The sequence below is a fragment of the Rhincodon typus genome, chromosome 5 (genome assembly GCF_021869965.1).
Source record: "Rhincodon typus isolate 14 chromosome 5, sRhiTyp1.1, whole genome shotgun sequence".
Taxonomy (NCBI): Eukaryota; Metazoa; Chordata; class Chondrichthyes; order Orectolobiformes; family Rhincodontidae; genus Rhincodon; species Rhincodon typus.
This window is the reverse complement of record NC_063336.1, coordinates 100,004,810-100,029,007: the sequence shown is the minus strand read 5'-3', so window position 1 is coordinate 100,029,007 and position 24,198 is coordinate 100,004,810. Positions and strand designations below refer to the sequence as shown.

At 39.3% G+C, this 24,198-nt stretch overlaps 1 protein-coding gene across 1 annotated transcript in view; it reads right to left on the bottom strand.

Annotated features, from left to right (window-relative positions):
- Window positions 1-6,860: 6,860 nt before the first annotated feature.
- The window catches only part of allc (allantoicase), a 33,525-nt gene continuing 16,187 nt past the window's right edge, over window positions 6,861-24,198 (bottom strand). The window contains exons 6-12 of the mRNA XM_020516820.2: window positions 23,524-23,603; window positions 21,065-21,197; window positions 20,643-20,798; window positions 19,992-20,065; window positions 18,284-18,392; window positions 14,871-14,998; window positions 6,861-8,368 (exon numbers count right to left, since the gene is read on the bottom strand). Of these exons, the coding sequence (XP_020372409.1) occupies window positions 8,225-8,368; window positions 14,871-14,998; window positions 18,284-18,392; window positions 19,992-20,065; window positions 20,643-20,798; window positions 21,065-21,197; window positions 23,524-23,603 (824 nt within the window). The 3' untranslated portion in view covers window positions 6,861-8,224. The remainder of the gene's footprint in view (window positions 8,369-14,870; window positions 14,999-18,283; window positions 18,393-19,991; window positions 20,066-20,642; window positions 20,799-21,064; window positions 21,198-23,523; window positions 23,604-24,198) is intronic.

The following is a 24,198-nucleotide window of genomic DNA, read 5'->3' as shown; positions in this document are numbered from 1 at the left end:
CAGAAAGTGCCAGTTTCTTGCTGTCTGACTCAGTTGACAATTTCCATATCTTTGAAGAAAATAGTAATTTCAGTTCAGATGATTTTGTTTATACAACATTGATTTCCTGAACTTGCCACAATTTGTGGCTAGGTGATCACTGCAGTCATGTTAGGTCCATATTTCTTTTTAAAAAAAAATGTCAGTTGATGAAAGTCTCAGATATAAAAACCAAATGATAGAATTTGAACATTTATTATCTATATTTTATCACCATCATGACAATTGACCTTTAGTAAACTGTGTCTCCATTTTCCTTATATCTTTCTCAGCTCACCTTCCTTTGACCTGGCTTGGGACTCTGATGACCATTTTTCAAAGGAGAAAGCGCCCTTGACCTCTGCCCCTCAGTGATGTGGACCGACCTGTTTTGTCACTGCAGGTAAAATAATCAAATATGACACGGTGAACAAAGGGGCAAAACAATGATAGAAATCCTGCCAAGTTACGTTTTTGTCACCTCAAAGCTGAGAACGTGAGGTAAGCTGCAGAATTTCTGCCTTCATTTTTGCTGTAGTTCCTCATTATTATTTTGCTAAAGTTTATACTGAAATCGAATTGAAAATTTTCACAGCTATTGAACGATGAGAAGGTTCCAGTTTGTTCACTCCTATTCAGAAATTGTAATATGTCTCTCAGCTGAAATGTACAATCAGCTCGGCTGCACAGTCAAGGGCACATTTAATTCATTCTGACACTTAAAAGATGTGTTTATATTGATGTCAGCAGAAGTTTTGCCTCACCAGCTTGTGGATCGTCCACAAATGACTACAAACTAAATCTCAGCAGCCCAAAAGACTGACTAAAATTATTTTTAATTACTCATTTTCACCATGTAAAACAACAAAAAAAAACTTTAGATTTTGATTTTGTACACAATCCAAGCCGGTTACATTGCAGGAAAATACACTTTCGGAATTGCATTTGCATGCTTTAAACAAACAGAGACTCAGACTGCTGTAGTATCAAACAAAGCAACACATCATCAGTGCTAATAGCACTTTGCTTATTGATCTCACTATTCAGTGGTTCGCATCCAAAGCGCAGCAATGAAATTTCAGATGGTGTAAAATGAATACTAAGGCCTTCAATGAAGTTGTCAGATCTGTACAAATGGCTATGCCAAATTCCATCAGTCTGGAGGTCACTGATGATAATGAAACACAAGCTATAACCGGCATGAAATTTAGGGTCCAGGCCCGAAACGTCAGCCTCCTGCTCCTATGATGCTACTTGGCCTGCTGCGTTCATCCAGTTCTACACTTTGTTATCTCTGGAATTTACTGCAGTCATACATCCTACGGACTTTTATCAGTCTCCTACTGAGCCAGTTTAAGTTTAGAATGGACACTGAATTGAATCAGATAGTGTCATTGTATCCTTTCATAGAGATATTAATTTTTCATATACATCCATTATTCATACCATGTCTAGTCATGCAGTCAGGAACTCAACATCTGTGATTAATTACTTTTTTTTATTCCGATTGTCTCTTTGCATTACTCCATTTTATGTGTTGGTCATGTTATACGGCAATAGTCAGGGTTGAATATTTCACTTTGTTGTCTAAGAGCATATCACTAGATTATTTAGTGCAGGTAAAGTTTATGCTTACCTCTCCATCTCTTACATGTCTGAGCATGGATGACCATGTCCAAATGAATGCTACACAACTTACAGGACACACAGTCAAGCTGCAGCTTATTCTCAAGTGCTGCCAGAAAGAATACAACAGTGAGAAATGATCCTGTTTTAGTTTATAAGTAAACTGCTAAGGATTTAAATCTTAAATTGTCATCTTTAAAACAATATTAATAGAAAAGGTTAAAAAAAATCAGTTGAAATGCAAAATGTAAAATATTGACAAGGAATTCTACACAGATCAATGGAGGAAGGCAAATGTGAAACTCTCACAGGGAATGTGGAGCTTGCCTTTAAATATATATCATTTGTGAGTTGGTTTTTGCTGTCTTTAGAGTGTAAATACTTTATTCCAGGGTCACGTAAGCCACAGCTCATGCAACGTAAATGCCCCACAATATCACAATACCTGACTCCCAATACAAACTCTTAAACACATTATTATTTGCATTTAGAAAGGTGGATTGAAATTCAAGGAGTGTGATCTGAGCTCAGTGCTATTTCTCATTTGGTAGAAAAAGTCTAAATTCATCTTTAGTTTTAGGGATGGGAAAGTGATTTCTGTGTAAAGTCAATCAAATTAAATGTGTCCCTGGTTTGGCAGAGGATTAAAGCTTTGCACTCTAACTGTATACATGTAGTCTGCGGGACACCAAGGTAAACAACGAGGCACACCATGGTGACAAAGGTTGTGAGATCCCGAACCTATTCATTATACCATTCCTTAATTATAATCTGTTTTGGTGTGCCATTACCATTTTCTGTTCCTGTTATCACATTTCATCCTTCAGATAAAATTAGACCACTGGGCTGTAAACATCTCAGAATTGCTGTTCTGTGATCAATTAATAGGAAAATGTGTTTACGGGTTGCAATGCACCATCCAAACCAAAAGTTCAAATCATATATGCCCAAGATGTTACTGATATCCTGAAAATTAAGCCTTACTACATTCATGCATCTGATTGAATGTCTCACGTTGGCTGAACTAAATGGATGAAAGAAGTCAAGATAAAATCGTATGCAGGCTATGCTCCAGAAACTGCAAGTAACACAGGCACCTGAGCTGGCCATTCAGCCCCTTAAGCCTGTTTCACTGTTCAATATGATCTTGGTTGATATGTACCCCAACTGTATTTATCTATCTTAGTTTTACGTTCCTTAATACCCTTGACTGGCAAAAATCTGTTAATCACAGATTTGAAATTACTAATTTATGGTATTTTGTGGAAGATGTCTCCACACTTGGATGAGAATTACACAGGAAAGTTGTCTTTGAATTTTCTCCTTAATGACCTTGCTGTGGTTTCAAGGTATGTCTTTGACTCCTCCATTAGCAGAAGTTTTGTTCTGCTCTATCAATTCATTTTATGTGACCTGAGTCATTTAACCTTTTATATTCAAAGGAAAATAAAACCAGTTTCTGTAATTTCTTCTTCATTTAACCATTGAAGTCTGGTGAAACTGCATTGAATTCCTTCCAAGGTCAACTTATCATTCTAAGGAAAAATGTCAAGAATTGTACAGAATCCTGCTGATGTGGCATAATGATGACTTTGAATAGATTTGGACAATTGTACTTCCTTTTTATATTCTAGTCCTTTACATATAAAGGCTGACATTCTATTAGTGTTTTTATTACATTTTGTATCTGTACACATGGTGTGTATTAACAGATCTTGACATTTCTTAGAATCTCCATTATTCCCAACTTTACGGTGTTAAGAAATCATTTGATCATTATTAATTCTTAAGTGGATGACTTCATATTGACCTGTATTGAAATCTGTCTGCCATAGCTTCACCCATCTACTTAATCTATTGATATCTCTTTGTAATTTTATGCTCCAATCTACAACACCAACTATGCCACCCTATCTTTGTGCAACAAGCAAATTGGATATGTGGCTCTCTATTATGTTACCTAAGTTATTAATAAATATTACAAACAGTTGAGTTCTGTACACATTATTATGAAACACCATGAGTAAAGACAAAAGGTGGAATCTGGCATTATTCAACTAAAGGTCTTTTTGACATCACAATTGTATGATTGAATAGTATTAATCTTAATAATCAAAATTACAAACAGCAATATACTATACTCATCCATTTGTGTTAATATTCTCTCAATGAATAAAAAGCAGAATATTAATTATTACTCATCCAACTTATACAAATGGAAATTAATTGACATAGAATGAATTATTCATGGTCAATGTGATGATACATCCTTGCAATGTGGATAAGCATTTCTTCTACTATCCACTTCCTCACTGTCAGGGATGTAAGCCGGCTGGATTTCTATCAGGCACCTAAGTGGTCACTTGGTGGTCCTATTGGTGCATCACTTGAAGGGACACTGATGACCTGCCTCACTGGATTGGCCAATCTGTGATGGCAGCCACTGAGAGTGGCCTCAGAGGCCACGGTTGCCGGTGGCACAGCAAAGCCAAAGTCCAGGACTGGCAGACAAGGTCGGCAACATCTTCTGGTAGGGGCTGCAGGTTAAGAGACACAAGGAGAGAGAGGATACTGGAGGTCAAGGGTAAGGACAGAACGAGCATAAAGTAGCTAGCCTCTGTCCCCTCCCTTAACGATCAAACATAGAAAAAGGCAGGTCAAGGATCTCATACCCCTAGGCTGGCAGTAGGCCACTCTGTTTTACCAATCATTAAAACTTGCCAGGAACAGAGAATCACAGCCCCTCGCATGAAGAGCCCCTTACGTGGTCATTAATTGATCATTTAAGGGCCTTAATTGGTAGCCGGGTATTAAAGTTGAGCTTAAGATTCTTGTGATGTAGTGGTAGAGTCCCTCCTTCTGGGCAGAAGAGGCTTGCATTCAAGTCCCACTGACTCCAGAGATGTGAAATAGTAACCCTGAGCATATTGTTTGGAAAATATCTTGAAGTTGAGCTGGGGGTCCCAGAGTTGGCAAGAAGATGGTGGGTATCTTTCCGATACCAGCTGCCCAATTATCTTCCTCTCCTGCCACCTTCCCCACCACTCCTTTCGGCAAGTGACAATTCCACTCAGTAAGTCCTCACATTTCTGAGCTGACATCCAGAAGTAATGACTATACTGCAAGTATCTGCTGCACATATAAATAATCAGAACAACAGAGGCCCACAGCAGATTCTGACACAAAAGATCGAGGATTAAGTATCTACCTTATGTGCTCCTAGCCCATAGAACCAGGAGCACAGATGTGGAATTTGATTGTACTTCAATTTGCAAAAGTTCCATCCATGGGTGGAACGCATGATGAACTTATTGATGTGTTAATAAGATCTTAACCTGAAACATCATTTTGCTTGTTCATTCACTGATGCTGTCTAATCTGCTTTATAGTGACAGCATTTTATGGTTTTTAGTTTTCAGCACATGGAGTATTTTACTCATCACCTTCTGTATTCTATTGTCTAGCCAATTCCCCAAACTAATGTGCTGTTCGATTCAAGGTTTACTACCTTCTGTAATTGTCTGAAATAAAGAGCCTCATCAAGTGCTTTCTGAAAGTGCACATATCATAAAGCCATTGGCTAACTTTCCACCTCTCATTTCAGTTACCTCCTCAAAGAATTCCAGTAGATTAGTGAGGCATGACCTATTGCTTGAAAAGTCATGCTGATTGCTACTTATGGTTTCTATGCTCTTTGCATGAACGGCAAAATGTCACGTAAATGTGAAAGCACTTTTTTCCACAAAGGATATTTGTTGAACTAATTCGTGGTTACATTTTGCAATTCTGTGTTTTAAAGTCAATGCTCAAGGTTACTTCCATAACCCTGGTAGAGAAATTTCCATGACTCTACAAACTAATATCGAAGTTACAACGTCATAAAATGCCTAATGCATATGGATTTTCATGCAAATCTTGTCTGGCTCATATATCCTAAGAAGTCAAAATAAGGATATAAGCCAAACCTGGGTGAATTTTCTTAACGAGCTTGGCATCCTTCCAATTCTCTCAAAGAGGACCTTCTCTTGCTTGTAGTAGATGGAATTCAATGTTCATCCAGAAAAGTAATGACTCTTCAATTGTAGGTGAGTGATTTACATTGTTTTCATATTAAATGTTCTGGAAATTTTAAAGGAAATCTCCATCCACTGAAAATACACAGAATAACTAAACAGAACACAATTACCCCCTGCTTATCATTCTAGAGATCCAAATAAAATTGTGATTTTACATCACTCAACATTGAAATTAAAATGCTTGCATTATTTAGCCCTGCACACCTTCAGTTAATGAGTAACTCCTGAATCCACAACTTTATAAGAGCCTTTTTCTCATCCTGGAGAAAAACTTGATCTCTTTGTCATATACAAAGTTCACATGTTTCTTCAGCAAACCTGAAACACAATCAGTGGAACATAACCCTCAGTTTTTATTTCATCAGCCATTGACTTAGCCAAGCTGTGCAGTAAAACTGATATATCTGTTTGTTTCCTCTTTCTCCAGCTTTCTTTCCTGTCTGAAAGGCAGAGGCAATGAGAAAATAACACTTCAGCCAAACAGCTGAAAATGTGGAAAATTGTGCAAGTTGTAAAGGCCAATCAGGTTATTCAGTCAGCCTGACAGGACTTTTTCCCTCACAGGTACATTCATCACAGAAAGGCTTACATCATACATGATATTTCGTGACCTCAAAGCTTCCCAAAGTGCTTTAAAACTAATTATGAGACAGTAAGAACTGCCGATGCTGGAGTCATAGATAACACAGCGTGGAGCTGGAGGAACACAGCAGGCCAGGCAACATCAGAGGAGCAGGAATGCTGATGTTTTGGATCAGGACCTTTCTTTAGAAATGGGGAAGTGTCCCAACCCAAACTGTCAGCTTTCCTGCTCCTCTGATGCTGCCTGGCCTGCTGTGCTCCACCAACTCCACACTGTGTTATCTTAATACTAATTATATTGTTTTTAAGTGCAATTGTGATGTGTAACATAGGAAATATGAATGCCAATTTGCTCACAGCAAGTTCTCACAAACAGCAATAATTACTGATTATTTCAGTTACTACTTGCAAGTCAAATGTTAGTTAGGGTTCTCCTGCTTTTCATTGAATCTTACTGGATATTTTACATCTACATGAAAGGTGCAAGGAATCCTCAATTTAGTGTCTCAGCTGAAAAATAGCACTGTCATCATTGACAAATAAGACAATTAATGCGTATTCAGTTATTCATCTTTATTTTATGCCTCCTCTTTGATCATTTCATCAAAAATCATCCAATTAAATGTTAACACAGATGCCATCCACATAACATTTAATACACAGTCGTAATTGGTGATTTCTTTAAAGCACAAACAATTTTAAACAAAGGTTTCTAGTTTCTGTTTAAATTGTATTGCCACCAACCCCAGAGTACTGATCAGATATTTAAAGAAAGTAAAATATCCCCAATAATAAAGAGATGATTAAACTATTGAAAGTAATTAATGTTGTCTACCATGTGTCAAGATTGTACATTTTACACGAGGAAGGGAGTAGTAGGCTGGAAGTTACAGTTGTTTATATTATTTCATAAACATACTTGTAGCATATTTCTTTCTTTAAACTGTTAAGACAACCATTGATCCCTAACATCTCCATTAAAAATAGCAGAGATGAATGTTGTACCAGTGTTTAACTAATTGTACAATGATACCACTGCCAGTAACTTGTGGCCCTCAACTGGCCAAATGCATACATTCACAGTATCTACATTTCAATTTAGAGAATGTTATCAAATATTGCTTAAGAGTAAAAGAGACTCCAAAAACCTGCATGCATCCCATTCAGTTCTGAAATAATTCAGACAAAAGTATGGAGATATGATGGGGATTTAAGTTTATCTTGAATGTGCCAAAGCCTGGCATTTGCCACTTCTTTAGGAGTCCATTTAAGGTAGAACTTCCCCACCATCAATAGATGATATGAAGGAGGGATTACCCCAAACACAATCCCTCAGACATCGCTAGGTAAAAACAGACATACCATTCCACTGAATCCCTGAAGATTTTTGGCATTGTTTGGGTCTGTTCAGCTCTCCTTGCAAGGGGTGGGGGTTAATAGACCCCTTAAAATTGAATTGATAGGCATGGTCATTACAAATCAAACAAGCCATGGGTATTGGCCAATTCTACCCTTGACAGCTGTGCATTATGACACAGAGACTTCTTCATTTTACTCAAATGAAGGGAACCTCCTCAATCTCAAATAATTTAGTCAAGTCAGCAGAGATTGATACCAGGATTTGCAGAGATATTTGAACACATTATTTATAAATTATAAAATAAGACTAGCTAAGATTTCATATAGGTTCATTGCCTTCACAACTGTATTGCAGTAATAGAAACAACATAATTGGGATTTGAGAGATTTCCCTGATAACTTCAGTCTTCTAGCTTCCTCACAAGAAGCCAATAATTTTGTAATACCAATGGCGCAAGACAAACCGAAACAAAAAAAAAAGCTGGCAATCTAGCATAAGTAGATTTCCAGAAAAATTAATGTAATTGAGAGAAAAAATTGCAATGCACTTGCAAAGGTTCTTTTCACAGGGTTCCTGAGGGCAGAGGGCATGGATATCCCAAGAGCCGCATCCGACTGATTCCACCATCTGGTTTAATTGTTAGTCGCACGTGAGTTAGAGTATCTTTCATTTCAGTGGAGTAGGAGTGTTGCTGGTGTGGTTTGAGCTAAAATTGAAACATAAAGGAAAAAGCAGTTATTACAGTCTAACTTTGATGAGAAGGAGCATTTTCTTAAATAAAACTGTTTAGAAAACACCGTTTAGAAGGAGATGAAGCAGAAGATGAACTACGAGCTATTGTCCTCGCAATGAGATCATGTCACAAAGATACAGTAAAACTGACAAGACTCAAACAATAGAGGGATGTCACAGGCTTTAAACCCTAAGCTTGCTCTCATAATGAGCTGCATATTCCCATGTCCTTTGTCTTTTGCATTTAATATTAATATTATGTTTCTCTTTGCCAATTTACACACTTGTGCTTTTAAACAAGCAAAGTGAGACAATCAAACACTGTTTCATTAAAATAATCCCCCTTAACTGAAACAAAACAAAAGCAAAATTGTAAATTTTCTTCGATAAAAGTGCGCTGAAGTAATTAAAGGTATCATGTTATGTTGTCAGGAGGATAAATAGTGATAGAATTAGTATCTTAGAATGGCCCGAGATGTCACTAACAGAATTGAATGTGGTTATCAGTATTCCAAAATATTATCCTTTCAAAAGCACTTTTTTTTTAGATTTTTAATGAGTAGATTTTATTGACCTGAACTCCAAGTACTACTTGGGGGAAGAATATCAAAGATGACATGCCTCTAGCAATATTAATTTTATTTATTTCTTTACAATTGAAATGAAGGTCCAAGACAAGTTTAAAGGGCTTAAAGCAAATACATCCCTGAGGCAGGTGAGATTTATACTAGAGCGCTGAGAAAGACTATGGAAGAAACTGATGACAAACACTATGAGCGAGTAAATACACAATGTAGGTCCTAACAGATTGAAAGCATTTGTGCACAAATAATATTGTGCACATATTCAAAATAGTGATAGATTATACTATTATTACCACAGTGGTTAATTCCAGATCACCTACGGGCATACTGAACTTTTAATTGCAATGAGAATTCTTAAAGAGGTCATATAGCCAGAAAATGGCTAAGAATGTAAATTTTGAGCAATGAAATTCAGTAATTGCCTGCAAGGCTTGTGTAGATTGTCTTCAGCCTCAATCAAGAAGATGGAATGTCACACCAGATGGGTGTCAAGGAAATTTCAGAGAGAAGGACTTCAAATGGAGAAAAACTGAATCGCAACCTCTTGTGAGTCACCTCAGACTGTGAAAATGATGGGAGAAAAGAGATCAGTCTAGGCAAGAAACATTGGTGCTTTCTGTTTTCAAGAATACACAAGAATGGGTGTTATAAGCCAATTTCAATCCTGGTCCGTCTGTCATGATGGTCACAGCTAAGAACTTATTACTGAGAGCTGATCTTAGTCATCTCTGCATTACATGTAAAAGAAAAGTCTCTCTCTCTCTTTGTTGGACATCAGGATGCAAATGAAATCACAGTCTCCAGAGGAAATAATACAAAGGCCTTTCAGCTTAACTGCAAAGCCGAGTATCTCAAAATCAACCAGTTACCTGCATACATCTCTATTACTGGCATTATCCACGTTCTTCAGAGACATATGTATGCACTTTTTTTTAAAACTTATCTTTTTTTGACTCCAATCTCATTTCTAATCTATTAAGGCGTGTTATGTTATTATCACTTTTCGCGTTTACCATTTAATACACACTTTTTTGTTAATTCAAGAAACTCTGGTTAAATTGGTTCCATTTAACACATAAATTCATTTGGACTGGGAGAAAAGCATTCACAGGGGAAGGGTCTTTTTTAAAAATGTACCTTGTTGCAACCAACTTGGAGATGGGGGGCTAGGGGTGTGCACAGTTAATCCTTCCTCACCCACGAGCTTAACGATTTGGGGTATCCCATCTGGAACTGTAATACATTGGGAAACCTCATGCAGGGATTGGTCCTAACAAGACACTAGCAACTACTGACCTACTCAATTCTAGGTAAAATAATAAATCAATTATCAACAATAAAATTAAAAATAACCTAATGAACAGTAGTCAACATGGCTTTAAAACTAACAGTTATGCCTGATAAATTACTTTGATTCCCTGAAAGAAATAATTCAAGTGGACGGTGGTAAATCCTACAATATTGTTTCAAAAAGGGCAGTGATAAGGTTCATGTGAAGGGCTATTGCTTCAGCTGAAATGAGCAGGACTAGGCCAATCAGCCCTCTAAATTGTTCACCACTACTGGTTGATCCATTTGTCACTTCGACGTTCCCATCTTAGCTCTAATACCCAACATATATGACTAACACAAAGCAGAAATCAATAAATATATCTTGCCAGAGAAACAGAATACAAGTCAGAGATCTGGTCAAAGTAACAACTTGACCATTAAGATCAGTCACAATGGTGGCTTACAGTCAAGCAAGACATTCAAGAGCTTGAGCAGTGCAGGAAAGAACTATAAACAGATCACTGGTGTCTGGGGTCCACATGAGGAGTAGAAATGAAAGAGTTTTCAGTGCGAAAAAAGGCACCTGAGTGGTTATCATGTCCAAGTAGATGATGTATTATTAATTCAGAATAATACTTTGAAAAAACCGGGTAACAAGCTAAGAGGACATATCTTAAAGCTAATAAAATATTAATTTTAGGACCGACAGTAGAAAGTTACTTTTCATGGGGAACAATTAACTCACACTTAGGAACAGGAGTAGGCCATTTACCATTTGCCCCACCATGCTTCATGAACATTAATTATTGTTGCAGTTGGGAAAACGCATAGAGAAACCCAGTATAAGTAATGCAAACCTGGCAGAGGTGGGAGTCAATGAGAATCAAGAACATATTAATGTGTTGAAAGTAATTCTGAAAAGGTTTACCAGACTAATACCTGGAATGGAAAGATTGTCTTATAAGGAAAGATTGGACGGACTAGCGTTATATCTGTTGGAACTTAGAAGTAAGAGGTGACTTGATTAAAATGGATTGACCATGTTAAATTGCCCATTGTGTCCAGGGATGTGCAGGTTTGGTGGAAAAATCATGGGATAGGGTAGTGGGGCGGGTCTGGATAGGATGCTCTTTGGAACGGCAGTGTGGACTTGATGTGCCACATAGCCTGCTTCCACACTGTCGGGATTCTATGCTAAATGGTGGCGCAGAGTCAAAGGATAAATGGTCAACGTCTGCTCCTGATTCATGAGTTCTAATCCTTCAAACAGGTGGTCCATCAATGCAATCCAAGCACTAAGAATCTCCAGACTGAAAATTTTAACCTGTAGCCCGTAGGAGGATTTCTCAGGAATGTGAGATTAGTAGTGACGCTGTAAAGGTTAAAGGAGTTGTTAATTAAGGAGACATTTTAACATTTATTGGCCGTAACTAAGCTGAAACTTGCCCTTAGTGGAAGGTGAAAGGACAGAGCTGACGGGTACAAGGTTTTTTAATTAAATAGTTGTTGATTATATTTCCACAATTAGGTACAGAAATTTAAATTCCCACTTATTTACTATTGGTAAGGAATTAACCCAAAAGTAGACCCAACAATGGAAATCTACATTTATTTCAGCTCCTCTGTCCCTTAATCCCTAGAGTGAAGGATTATTTAAAGTTCAACTTGTTCCTCATTTGAAAGAAAACTCTAACTGTATGAATGAAATAAGCAGCTGCACAGTCAAGAGGAAAACATAAATCTGTGAAAGGCCTAAAGTTGCTATTTCACACAACAACCCCTGAAGCAACCCTCTGACAGAACAAACAAGTGCAAAAAAAAAGTAATTCCCATTCCCGGGATAGATCTGCAATGTACTGCATGAATAAACCCAATCATTACTCCCACTGTGTGGGATTCTGAACAGGTAAGAGAGTTAAAAACATTAACAATCCTGAAGAATGCCCATCAGAGAGCTAAGACCACCATGTAAAAAATTAACAAGCTTTGGAGCCTGCAGTGAATGAGTTTATGAAACGCATTCTTTTTCTAACTAGACATACAAACCACTATATATGATCTACTTGTACAGATTGTTGAGCAGTTTTCAAATAAAAGGAGCTCCTGTTTGGAATGTTTAATGATTAAATTTTCTTAATGCAAGGAGACTCGCATAGAAAATAGAAATATTTTGTTTAGAAACCTGATTTTAGAATTGAGAGTGCTATTTGAGGAAAAGAGAAAGATCTCTTATTGCATAAATGCATAAATTTGTTGTTCTTATGGACCATATAGTCATGGAGGTATACAGCATGGAAACAGGCCCTTCAGCCCAACTTGCTCATGCCGCCCTGATCAGTAGAAATTATCAACAGAAGAGACAACATTGCAAAGAACAGTCCTTCAAACAGGCAATGTGGTCAATAGGAAATTTAAAGACAGGTGTGATTGAGTTAATTTGGATTTTACAGGCCAGATACTTGAGATGGGGAGGGCAACATAGCCAAGGACTGCAAAATCCCAAATGGATATAAAATATCATTAAGACCTGAATTTTCACAGGATGGGATGGATTTCCAAATGGGCCACAGTAGTGCCAGAGCCCCAGTTCCCAGGTGCCATCCCTGAAATTGGCATTCACCTTTTAAACAGGGGTGCAGTGAGTTGTAATTTGCATACCCGTGGCTTATAAAGGTTGAGCTGCACATATAAAATGGCAGCTGCTTTCCCAGATTAAGTTTTCATTAGTGAGGTCTCCAAAGTACAACTTGTGTTGAAGATCAAAATTTGATCTAATTTGACAGGGTTCTTTGGTGAGATACAGCACCCTTTTGTAGAGACAAGAGAGCCTTTTGGATAGGTCCAGACAAACCTTTTAGAGAGGTTATTGGGCCTTTGGGAGAGGTCAAATACCCTTGGGATTGTTAAATGTGAATGTGAATTTAAATATTGTGAATAGGTTTTTAGTAACCAATTTTTTTTTTAAAAGAAGATTTCAATCGAGCTTTATGTTACTTAGCCTGGGTCCTCAGGCCTGTCTGTTATGGATATGCCATTTTGGACTCCAGGTGAGTTGGCATGGTGAGTTTAAGGGCAAAGAGTGATGGATAGGAGACATGGGTTGGCATGAATGCAATAGTTGGTTCAGGGTTTTGTAAGGGACCATGTGATCAGTGGGGGAGTCATGGGTTGGCACAAATTGGCATAGTGACTCTGAAAGGCCATGACATGGATAGAAGTGTATAAAGTGGCTTGGAGTATATGAGGAGCCTTGCACGTTGAGTGAAGTGGTATTGGTACATTTGGAGGAAATGGCAGGGGGGCATGGGGATTGATGGATGAGCTACGAGGCTGTAGAGAGGACACTTAAGCTAACATGAGAACTGTGAGGGGCGAAGGCTAGAGTGCTGTTTTTTTTTTAATGATCCCTTTCCTTGCACGTCCTAGATCACCAAAGCTGTCTTTCACACAGCCCACCTCTGCACCACGTAACTGCCTCCACACTGTTTCCAGGAGCACCAAGCCTGGCTCCAGTTAAAATAATCCCCTACCCCACGAACCATCATCATCCAGAAAGTAAATTAAAATGCCTGGTGTACTTTCGCCTTACTAATGAATGAAAATGGAGGCCTAAGTCTTGGTTGACTTAGAACCGTTCAACATGAAAACACAGATTGGCACAGCAATAGGCTAAAGTAGCCAGAAACACTGTGCTATAACTGTTAGAAGGGAGAAGGGAGAAAAATAAATCTTATAATAGATTGAGTTATGACTGCACATTATATCACAACTTTGTGGTTTCAGGACCCACAAATGTAAATTGTTAGATCCTAAGTTAGAGAGCAAGTACAATGAGGGTTGGATCACAGTTTACATTGCCACTGTCAGTTTAAAGATTAAGGGCTTTTATAGCAGAATGGCAATGTCCCTACCTTTGATCCAAAAGGCCTGGGTTCAATACCCATCTGCTCAAGCAGTGTATATCACTTGATTATACAATATCTACATTTTCAGTTTATATTGCTGATGGTGGAAATTCTTTGAAAATTCTAAATTGTTTTAATAAACTATTGATTTCATGTCGAGTTTTTTTTTCATGGTGTTTTTTTTAAACTTAAGTAATTTCCAATCAAATTTCATATCAAGCAGATTATAAATTGTTAAATCAGAATGGCACACAACTCCATCAATAAAATTGCTCTGTGAGGCCACTCTTTGTTGTAAGTTTTTTTTTCTTCTTTGAGTCTTCTGAAGTTGGGCAACCTGTTTGAGGGTCCCAAACTTATGTAAGACACTAGGAGATATGCGAGTAGTCAAATTAACTCTTTCTTCCACTTTTCAGTAATGAGACGGTAAATGGTAAGGTTAGGGTTAGGGTTAACTCATTTACTCCTAGAATCATGCAGCATAAAAGGAGGTCATTCAGCCCAATAACTCTGCTTGCCCTTCTATTGAAAGAGCTTCTCAATTAGTCATTCCCAAAGCTACGGTAAGTGTCTCTTTTGCTGGTGAACAATTACCAGAGAAGCCACTTCTCACGACTTCATATTTAGGAACTTTGGGTATAGCATACTCTGTTTAGTTTCTTGACTGGGCATCAATGATGAAATTTGTGGAAGTTCAACTTCCTTCGACATATACCTTAGTAACTGGCAGCACTAACTTCCATTTCAAACCACAACAGTCTTTCCACTTTGTAGCAATTCTTTCCTTCTCTTCTTCTGCAGTTATGGAACATCCTTCAATTTTGCAACTATCAGGGAAGTTACCTGTGACAAAAAGATGAAGAATATGTTTGAGTGCAATGTTAACATTTTTGCTCCTGTTTTCACCTTAGTTAAGGCTGTTACCTTTAAAGTTTCAGCAAACGATTGGGGCCATTCTAACTCTCACAGGAGAGGTAGGTGGTTTAAATTCGCACACAGGAACTCAACCCTATACCACTGCAAATTCACTTTCGTCTGGTTTATCAAAGCAGACTGAAGGTCATTTCGATAATCGACTTTGAATCTCACCTCCCCAAGCCTTCTCTTTTTCTCCAAAAATCTCTTTAACTTCTCCCAAGAACTCAATATCAAAACCTTTATATAAGTTTGGCCACCTTTTCTGCACTGGCGGCTGGAGAAGTAGCATAGGGGAACAAAGAAATGGCGGAAGAACTGAATAGGTACTTTGCATCAGTTTTCACAGTGGAAGACACCAGCAACGTAACAGAACTTCAAAAGAGTCAGGGGGCAGAGCTGAGTGTAGTGGCCATGACTAAGGAGAAGATACTGGGGAAACTGAAAGATCTGAATCAGTCTGACCGGAGGAACTACACTCGTGTTTTGAAGGCGATAGCTGAGGAGATTGTGGAGATATTGGTGGTGATTTTTCAGGAATCACTGGAGTCCTTGAGGGTCGCAGAAGACTGGAAATTGGCTCTTTGTGTCCTGCTGGTATGCACATTGGTAGGAAAAATAGAGGCATACACTATTTTCTAAATGGAGAAAGGCTTTGGAAATCTGAAGCACAAAGGGACTTATGAGTCTTAGTTCAGCATTCTCCTAACATGCAGGATCAGTTGGCAGTTAGGAAGGCAAACGCAATGTTAGCATTCGTTTCAGGAGAGCTAGAATACAAGAACTGGGATGTACTGCGAAGACTGTATAAGGCTTAGGTCAGATCACATCTGGAATATTGTGAACAATTTTGGGCCCTGTATCCAAAGAAAGATGAGTTGGCCTTGGACAGGGTCCAGAGAACATTTAGGAGAATGAGCCTGGGAATTAAGGGCTTGTCATATGAGGAGCAGTTCAGGACTCTGGGTCTGTACTCAATGGAGATTAGAAGAATAAGAGGGATCTCGTTGAAACTTATATGGAATACTGAGAGGCCTGGGTAGAGTGAAAGTGGAGAAGATATTTCCATTAGGAGGAGAGACTAGGACCTGAGAGTACAGCCTCAGAGTGAAGGGACGACCCTTTAGATCCGAGATGAGGAGGATTCTTTTTCAGCCAGAGGTTAGTGAATCTGTGGAAGTCATTGCCACAGAAAGCTGTTGAGGCCAACTAATTAAGTGTATTGAAGACAGAAATAGGTAGGTCCTTCATTAGTAATGGGATCAAAGGTTGTGGGGAGAAGGCAGAAGAATGGGGTTGAGAAACATCAGCCATGATCAAATGTCTGAGCAGACTCGATGGGCTGAATGGCTTAATTCTGTTTCTAAGGTTTTAGAGTAGATTTGTAGCTCAGGTTGTGGATGTTGTGGTTGGTTGGCTCGCCGAGCTGGTTTGTTGTTTTGCAGGCATTTCATTGCCCAGCTGGGTAACATCATCAGTGCAGCCTCTGATGAAGCACCATTGTGTTTTCCCGCCTGGTATTTAAACTCTGGAGTCCATTAAGCTGGATTACCTCACTTCCAGTTTTCCTTCGCAATGGAGTGTATATGGGGTCGAGTTCTATGTGTTTGTTGATGGCTTTCTTCGTGGAGTACCAGGCTTCTAGGAACTCCCATGCTTGTCTCTGCTTTGCTTGTCCCAGGATCGTGGTGTTGTCCCAATCGAATTGGTGGTTCTCCTTATCCATGTGGATAGTGATGAGTGAGTATTGGTTGTCTCTTTTTGTAGCCAATTGATGTTCGTGTACCCTTGTTGTTAATTTCCTTCCTGCTTGTCCGATGTAGTGTTTGTCACAGTCTTTGCAGGGAACCTTGTATATGATATTGGTCCTATCCATAGTGTGTAGTGGGTCTTTGGTTCGGGTGAGCAGTTGTCGTAGGCTTGATGATGGTTTGTGCGCTATTTTGATGCCCAGTGGTCATAGGAGTCTTGCGGTTAGTTCCGAAGTGTTCCTGATGTAAGGTAGCGTGATGAGTGTGTCGGGGCATGTGGTATCTTCCTGGTGTTGTTCGTTTAGTAGGCATCTTCTGACCCAGTTTTTCAGATATCCATTGTCCTTGAACACCTGAAAGAGGTATTCTTCTTCTTCTTGGCGTAGCTCTATGCTCCTGCAGTGTGTTGTTGCCCGTTTAAATAATGTTCTCACGCAGCTTCGTTTGTGTGTGTTAGGATGGTTGCAGTTGAATTCTGTTTCTATATCTTATGTGGTCTTATAGAATGTCTACACTCTAAAGTATGGTAGAAATTACATATTGCTACATTGAACACATTACAGTTGTCAAAAAGAAAATATAAACTCAGTTAAAATAGATTAAAACTAACTCCCAAATTCCATAAGCGATGTGTTTTTTTTTCTTGGTTAGCATCACAATAACTCAGGAGGAGGCTTTTTCATCTGAGTCAAAACGCTGTGAGCTAAAATCCCACTTGAGAGACATGAGGGCAAAATCCAGGAAGACACTTCCAGTGCAGAACTGAGTGAGTGTTTCAAGTGAAGGGTCCATTACATCAAGGGTCCATCTATCCTCTCAAGTAGCTGTAAAAGATTGTGTGATATTATTTCAAAGAAGTGCGTGGAAGTTCTTCCCATTGCCCTAGCCAACATTTCCTCCTCAACCAACAACAGTAAAATAAATTCGGTGAAGACATAGGAATAGCTGTAAGCCATCAGCCCCTTGAAAGTCTGCTCCCATTCCCAACAGTTCTATTATCTGGTTATTATTTGTTTTTGCTGCTTGTGAAAACTTGCTGTGGTTCAAATTGTCTGTATTGTTTCCCCATTAACACCACGACTTCACATCAAAAGTATTTTATTCGCTGTGAAGTACTTTGGGAGGTCCTGAGATTATGAAAGGGGTTGCATAATTGCAAGCTGTCTTGACAGGGTGGATCTAGAAATGGTGTTGGCAATTAAGTGAGAATCTAGAACTAGGGGGTCACTCTTTCAAAACAAAAGATAATGAATTGAAGACAGAAATGAAGGGAATTTCTTTTCTCAGAGGTTTATGTGTCCTTAAAACTCTCTTCAATAGCTTAGTGCCCCAATTATAAGAACAAGGAAAGCAATACCATGTAAGTGTGCTACGCATTTGTGCAATATTATCCAAAGATTTAAATTTCACACTATTTATGTGATTAAAGAGTCTGTTATCGTCTATTGACTTTTCACGGTACCTTTGAAGTGACTTGTATCAATGTCAATGTGAGTTATTACGCCAGGATGTCCAAGTCTAAAAACAGCCCATTCACAACCAGGTACCTGTAAAATACCCTGATCATCTACCTAGAAAGACAAACAATTAGGCAAAACAGTCAAAATCATGTTTAGAAATGAGCTTTTAGAAAAATCAGCAACATGTACATCAAAAAGTGGGCAAAATTGTGGCAAGCTCCTGGGAATAGGAAATAAAATGGCCAAAGGCACTTAATTGAGTAGAAAGCAAAATGTCAGCTTTCCAACAGTGGAATGAAAGTTGGTGGTAGATTTGAGAATGGATCCGAATCAAGCAGTGGGAACCATTTTTTAATGTTCCTGCAAGGCACGATGGCTCAGTGGTTAGCACTGCTGCCTCACAGCACCAGGGACTCGGGTTTGATTCAACTCTGGTGACTGTGTGGAGTTTGCACATTCTCCCTGTGTCTGCATAAGTTTCCACCGGGTGCTCTGGTTTCCTCCCGCTGTCCAAAGATGTGCAGGTTAAGTGGATTGGCCATGCTACATTGCCCATGGTGTTCAGGGATGTGTAGGATTGGTGTGTTAGCTATGGAAAATGCAGACATATGGGGATGGGCCTGAATGAGATGCCCTTCAGAGGGTTAACATGGACTCATTGGGCTGAATGGCCTGTTTCCACATTGTAGGGATGCTAAGAAATCAAACTCATGAAAAGATAACTTCGACAGATAGGTATTTCAAATTAGGTACGCAGCAAACAAGAAACATGCCCTCAGATTTGTGACTGGTTAAAGGTGTGCACAGCAGGGGAGGTAGGGTCTAGTGGTCTAGATAGAGTAGGAGCTGCTTGTTCTTATCTGGAGAACAGGGGGACAAGACCCATTGATTCATTGAAATCGTACGGCAGCTGTGAAAGAGGAAAAAGGACATCACTAACCAAGGGAGGGTAGACCCATGAAGGCTTGTGAGAAGTGGAGGGAGGAAGCTGGACTGTAGAGGGCAGATCAATATCTGCAGTAGTGTAAGCATGACTATGGAGAGTTCAAGAGTTATATATGGTAGGTCAATGTTGATGTCCTGAGAATAAAGGGTATCAGAGTAGGTCAATGATGATAGTGGGGATGGACAGAGATGAAGGATGGTGGGTCAAGGGTAATGAGGGAAATTTCAGTGCGCTGAACCCTTTAATTAAGGGGGAGGTGCCAGGGCAATGGCTAGTTGGTTAAGAACAATGGGTCTTGCTTCAAGGATTACCAGGGACAGGGTAAGGAGATAGAACAATATGCTGCACAGGCCATGTGATACTCTCACTGCACCCAGAATCAAGTGCCTGTAAGATCACTTGATCTGCTCTTCAAATATTGCTGTGTCAGTGCCAGCTGATCCAGAATTTATAACTTCTCACAAATTGCCAGACTGGTGCTGCTGGAGGGCAAGAAGTGGATATTATCAAATGTGATGTCCTAACCTTCATACACAGGAGAAAACAGCAGGGCCTGCTACTATCAGACTACCCCTACCCTTTGATTGTCTAGGCACCCTATATCTAATAGACTGACTGCCACATGACTGTGTGTGACCAGCCACTATTTTTCTGAGCAGAAGTGATGTCCATTTAAAGTCTTGCCATTGGGATCTACAGTATGAGAAAGTGCCCATAGTGAGTTACAAGTGCCAACATCAGTGGATTGACCATTAGTTCCCTACCTTTAAAATTGTCGGTCTGTCCAACCTCCTGGCTGTCTCCCATCCATCAGACATTACATTGGATCTTCCAATGCCTTCAGGGGTAGGTTATAGTTTAAAATGTGATGAATGTTAAAATATTAAAAAGAGAAATCAAGCACAAGGGGTTACTTAATTTGTCTTCACTGAAAATAGTAAGGGAGATAAAAGAAAGGGGCTAATCTAAGTTGTCAAGCAGCATTAACCTATAATATTAGTGGTTCATCTATCTCATTGGCACCATTAGGAGAATTGAGACAAACTACTGAGTGTTCAATAAATAAAATTTTGGCGACTTTGAAATTAATATTTCATGGCACAGCAGATATGGTTTCATATGTATCCAAATAAATATATCTCAGTTGACCTATATATATTTAATGCATGCATTTATGATTGAAGAATTAACATTATTGTTTGTAGAATTGACTCTTCTAGTAATACTGCCAGGCAAAATTGCGTAATTTCTTTTTAAAGAAGTATATTTAAAAAAAAGGAGTAAGACTCCTATCATGAGAAAACTGCTACGTTAAAGGCTGTACCTGCAAATGCCACAAGGACTGCCAATTGTTGTTTCTTAGCGATACAAAATGTGAGATAATACCTGCAAGTAAATGCATTGCAATGAATTACCGATAATGTTCTTAGGGTGTCCAAAATGAGCATCACTGTATCCCAAGCATACACCTCCATTGGTCATTGCAACCAGATCTATTTCCTGCTTTGGTGAAACTGATAGCCAATCTCTGTGGCCTGTGCCGTAGACTCTGAGTCGTGCAATTCCACCATCTGAAGAAAGGAAATAAGGAGCATTAAATATCTCAATGTGCTTGGCCCGATACGTAAAAAAGAATGTTGCTTATGGTGCAGCCATTGCTGACATTGCATTATTTCTATTTGGTTCTTTTATCAGTTTTGGTTTAGAAGCTGTGAATGGGAAATTGTGAGCCAAGGATGATTATCATCATGCTCCTTCCTCAGTGATGTTCACACTAAGGAGCATCTTGCTTCTCCTTGGTTCCTTCATATTTAAGGAAAAGCCATTGAATGATTACCTGGGTACATGTTCAGTCTGATGTGAGTCCATCGCTCCAGTTTCTGAGCAGGAAAATAATTATGGCAAGTATCAACATAGCCCGGTTGCAGGATTGTCATTGGAACCAAAACAGTCCAGAACTCCGACTGCAACTATCATGGAAGGTATAGTAAACAAGAGAAAGTTGAAGACTTTCTTTTATTGTTTATAATTTTATTTTAAGAACAGTCCACCAATTTATAGTAAAACATTCTAAAATAAAAATCAAAACTGCCAAGTAATTTTTCAACAGAACATATACTTATCTCACATACCCCCAACTACACCTCTCCCTACCACCAACATGCCCCGGATTCTACCCTAAACACTGCATCACTTACCTTGCCACCTTGCATCTTACCCAGTTGGAACCCTACTCCTACCCAGTTCTTACTTGACACCCTACCTATTTGGCATCATACACACCTGGAACCTACCCCTACCCATCTGGCATTCCTATCCCTGGCCCTCTACTCACAGCTGGTACCTTACTTCCCTAACTCTCTACCCTGCACGAACCTGACTAGTGTGGCACCCTGCCCTCTACTCATCTGGTATTCTAATCCCAGCACCCTACACCTGCCCAGCTGGCACCATTCCCAACTGGCGTACAATTTACTTGGTACCCTGTTTCTCCTCCCTCTACCGATTTGGCACACTACTCTCCCAGCATCCTGACAACACACTTACATTATGTACTGAGATAGTAGGAACTGCAGATGCTGGAGAAGCTGAGATAACAAGGTGTAGAGCTGGATGAACACAGCAGGCCAAGCAGCATCAGAGGAGCAGGAAAGCTGACGTTTCGGGTCTAGGCCTCCTCCCAGAAATGTAGAGCTTCCTTCCTCCAATGGGCAAAGTGGCAATGTGCGTGAGATTACCAGTCCTTGGAAAATCCTGCCCATTATTTCTAAACTGTATTAAAGGCACCAGAAAGTATTATGGTAACACTGTGTTGCACATTTGCCTCTGAGGAAGAGCATGGGGTTCAAATCCACACCAGAAACTTGACATCCAAAGCAGGTGTATCAACAAACAGGTTAAGTATCAACTCGTAAATCCTTCTAACCTATTCCAGGCAGTAAGACAGGTGAGATTCATGACAGCCTTGTAATGGAAAGAAGTGTGGAGCCTCTACCATCACTATTCATGGCTCCAGGCTACTGTACGCATGTACAAGTATACGTTGCCACAGCACATCCTTGGGGGTTGTTCAGTTGCCTTCCTTGGTTGGGCCACAAATGTGGATAAAATTAATGCCAGTAACTCACACAGCTTGAGCCCTCTTGCAGTTGAGATAAATTTGGGAACTGCAACCTTGTCCAACCCATGATGGAAGAGTTTATGGCACTATGGGTCGGACTTGCCTTTGGGCAGAGGACTGAGGAAGAAGATTAAGGGCAGCATGCACTTGCTGCCACCTAGTTAACAATTTATGGTAAAATGCCATCACTGATCACATGGGTGTCCTACAATTAAATAGTGTAGAAGAGCACAAAAAATTAAATAACGCCCTACTTTTTTTCTGCAGAAAGGTTGCTAATGGCAGCTGTCAAAACTTAGAATTTGTGCACGTTTAGATTTTAACATCTTTTTGTGTCGCATTTGAACTGCTAATGGCACAACAAGAGAAACAAGACATCTGAGACCTCTGTGAAAAGGGAAACTTGAAATTGTTCATGTCTCTCAAATCAAATTAGACTGCAGGATTCAGAAATAAACTACAGCAGGGCTAAAAAGGAGCATAAAGTACAGTGAGTGAATTCATTGTTAGATGAGGTACAGAAAGAGAACAGAATGGATTGAGACAAAGGCGAAAGTGACAGAAAGGTTAAAAAAAGTCAGGGTCAGATATATTAATGTGATAATTAACAATTTGGTGCCTAGTTAAAATAGTGTTCATATTTGTAATGATAAGACAAAACATTTTGTGGTACTTTCCTAAATGTCTGCTGCAACAATCAAGAAACTTCACAATATTCAAGGAATATTAACGGTGAGACAGAGATTTGTTTTTAAGTTAATGGCAGAGTAGCACACTTTATGCAGCAGCTTTTAGATATTGGAATGTAATCACATTTTTGCCCCTTGCCTGAAGTTACTATATCATTTACACATAAGTAATTGCAGGCGCATTCATCTCACTTATTATAACAGCTGATTGATGCTGTACTGATCTATTGGTGCAATAGTAATTTATAGTCTCATCATGACTTTGTACTACATGCAAGCCGCAATAGGTGAAAAATTACAGATAGTGCACCTGCCATTTACAAATCCACACTCAGAACATGCCAGGCACCTTTATCACAAATGTACCAGAAATCTACCCTAATGTCCACCATAGTTATGCAAAAATTTTAACTATCATTACTGGCAGAAATACTTAAAACCTTTAGTTATCTACCACAAGGAAATTAAATTTCATCGCTGACAAACCTTTCCGACAGCTTCAAATTCCTTCTCTGAAGCAGCAGTTCCTATTTTCTCCCCTCTTGGGGGCAGGTCTGGAGTTTCATCTGGTCAGTAGGAGATATTAAAGATACGTGAGCTCAATATGCCTGATTGTAATGCTCATAGATAACAGCTAATGTGCAACCGACAGCTAATCCAAGGATGGAGAGTTAGTAGCTGGGCAAAATTAAAGAACCTAGTGATGGAGAATAGGAGTTCTGGAATATACAAGCCCTGCAGATTGAACCTGGAGTAATAAAAAGATTTGGCCATGTTGTAGCAGCAGGAGTGTGACATCCCGAGAGTTCTGATGGGGATGACAGCGTGATACTGGTTCAATGTTAACCCTTTTGCCTGGGTCAAAGGAGCATCTGTTAAAACTCTGTTTGAGAACATAACCAATGTTGACAGATCAATGAAAAATGCGGGGCACTGTCAGAGCTGCCATCTTTTGGAAGAGATATTAAACAAATCCCCATTTAATCTCTTGGGTGGATGCAAAAAATTACATAGCACTATTCAAAGAGACAGTGTACCACCATAAAAGACAAATTAACTGGTAATAGAATCAGAGATAGTAGGAACTGCAGATGCTGGTGAATCCGAGACAACAAGGTGCAGGGCTGGATGAACACAGCAGGCCAAGCAGCATCATAGGAG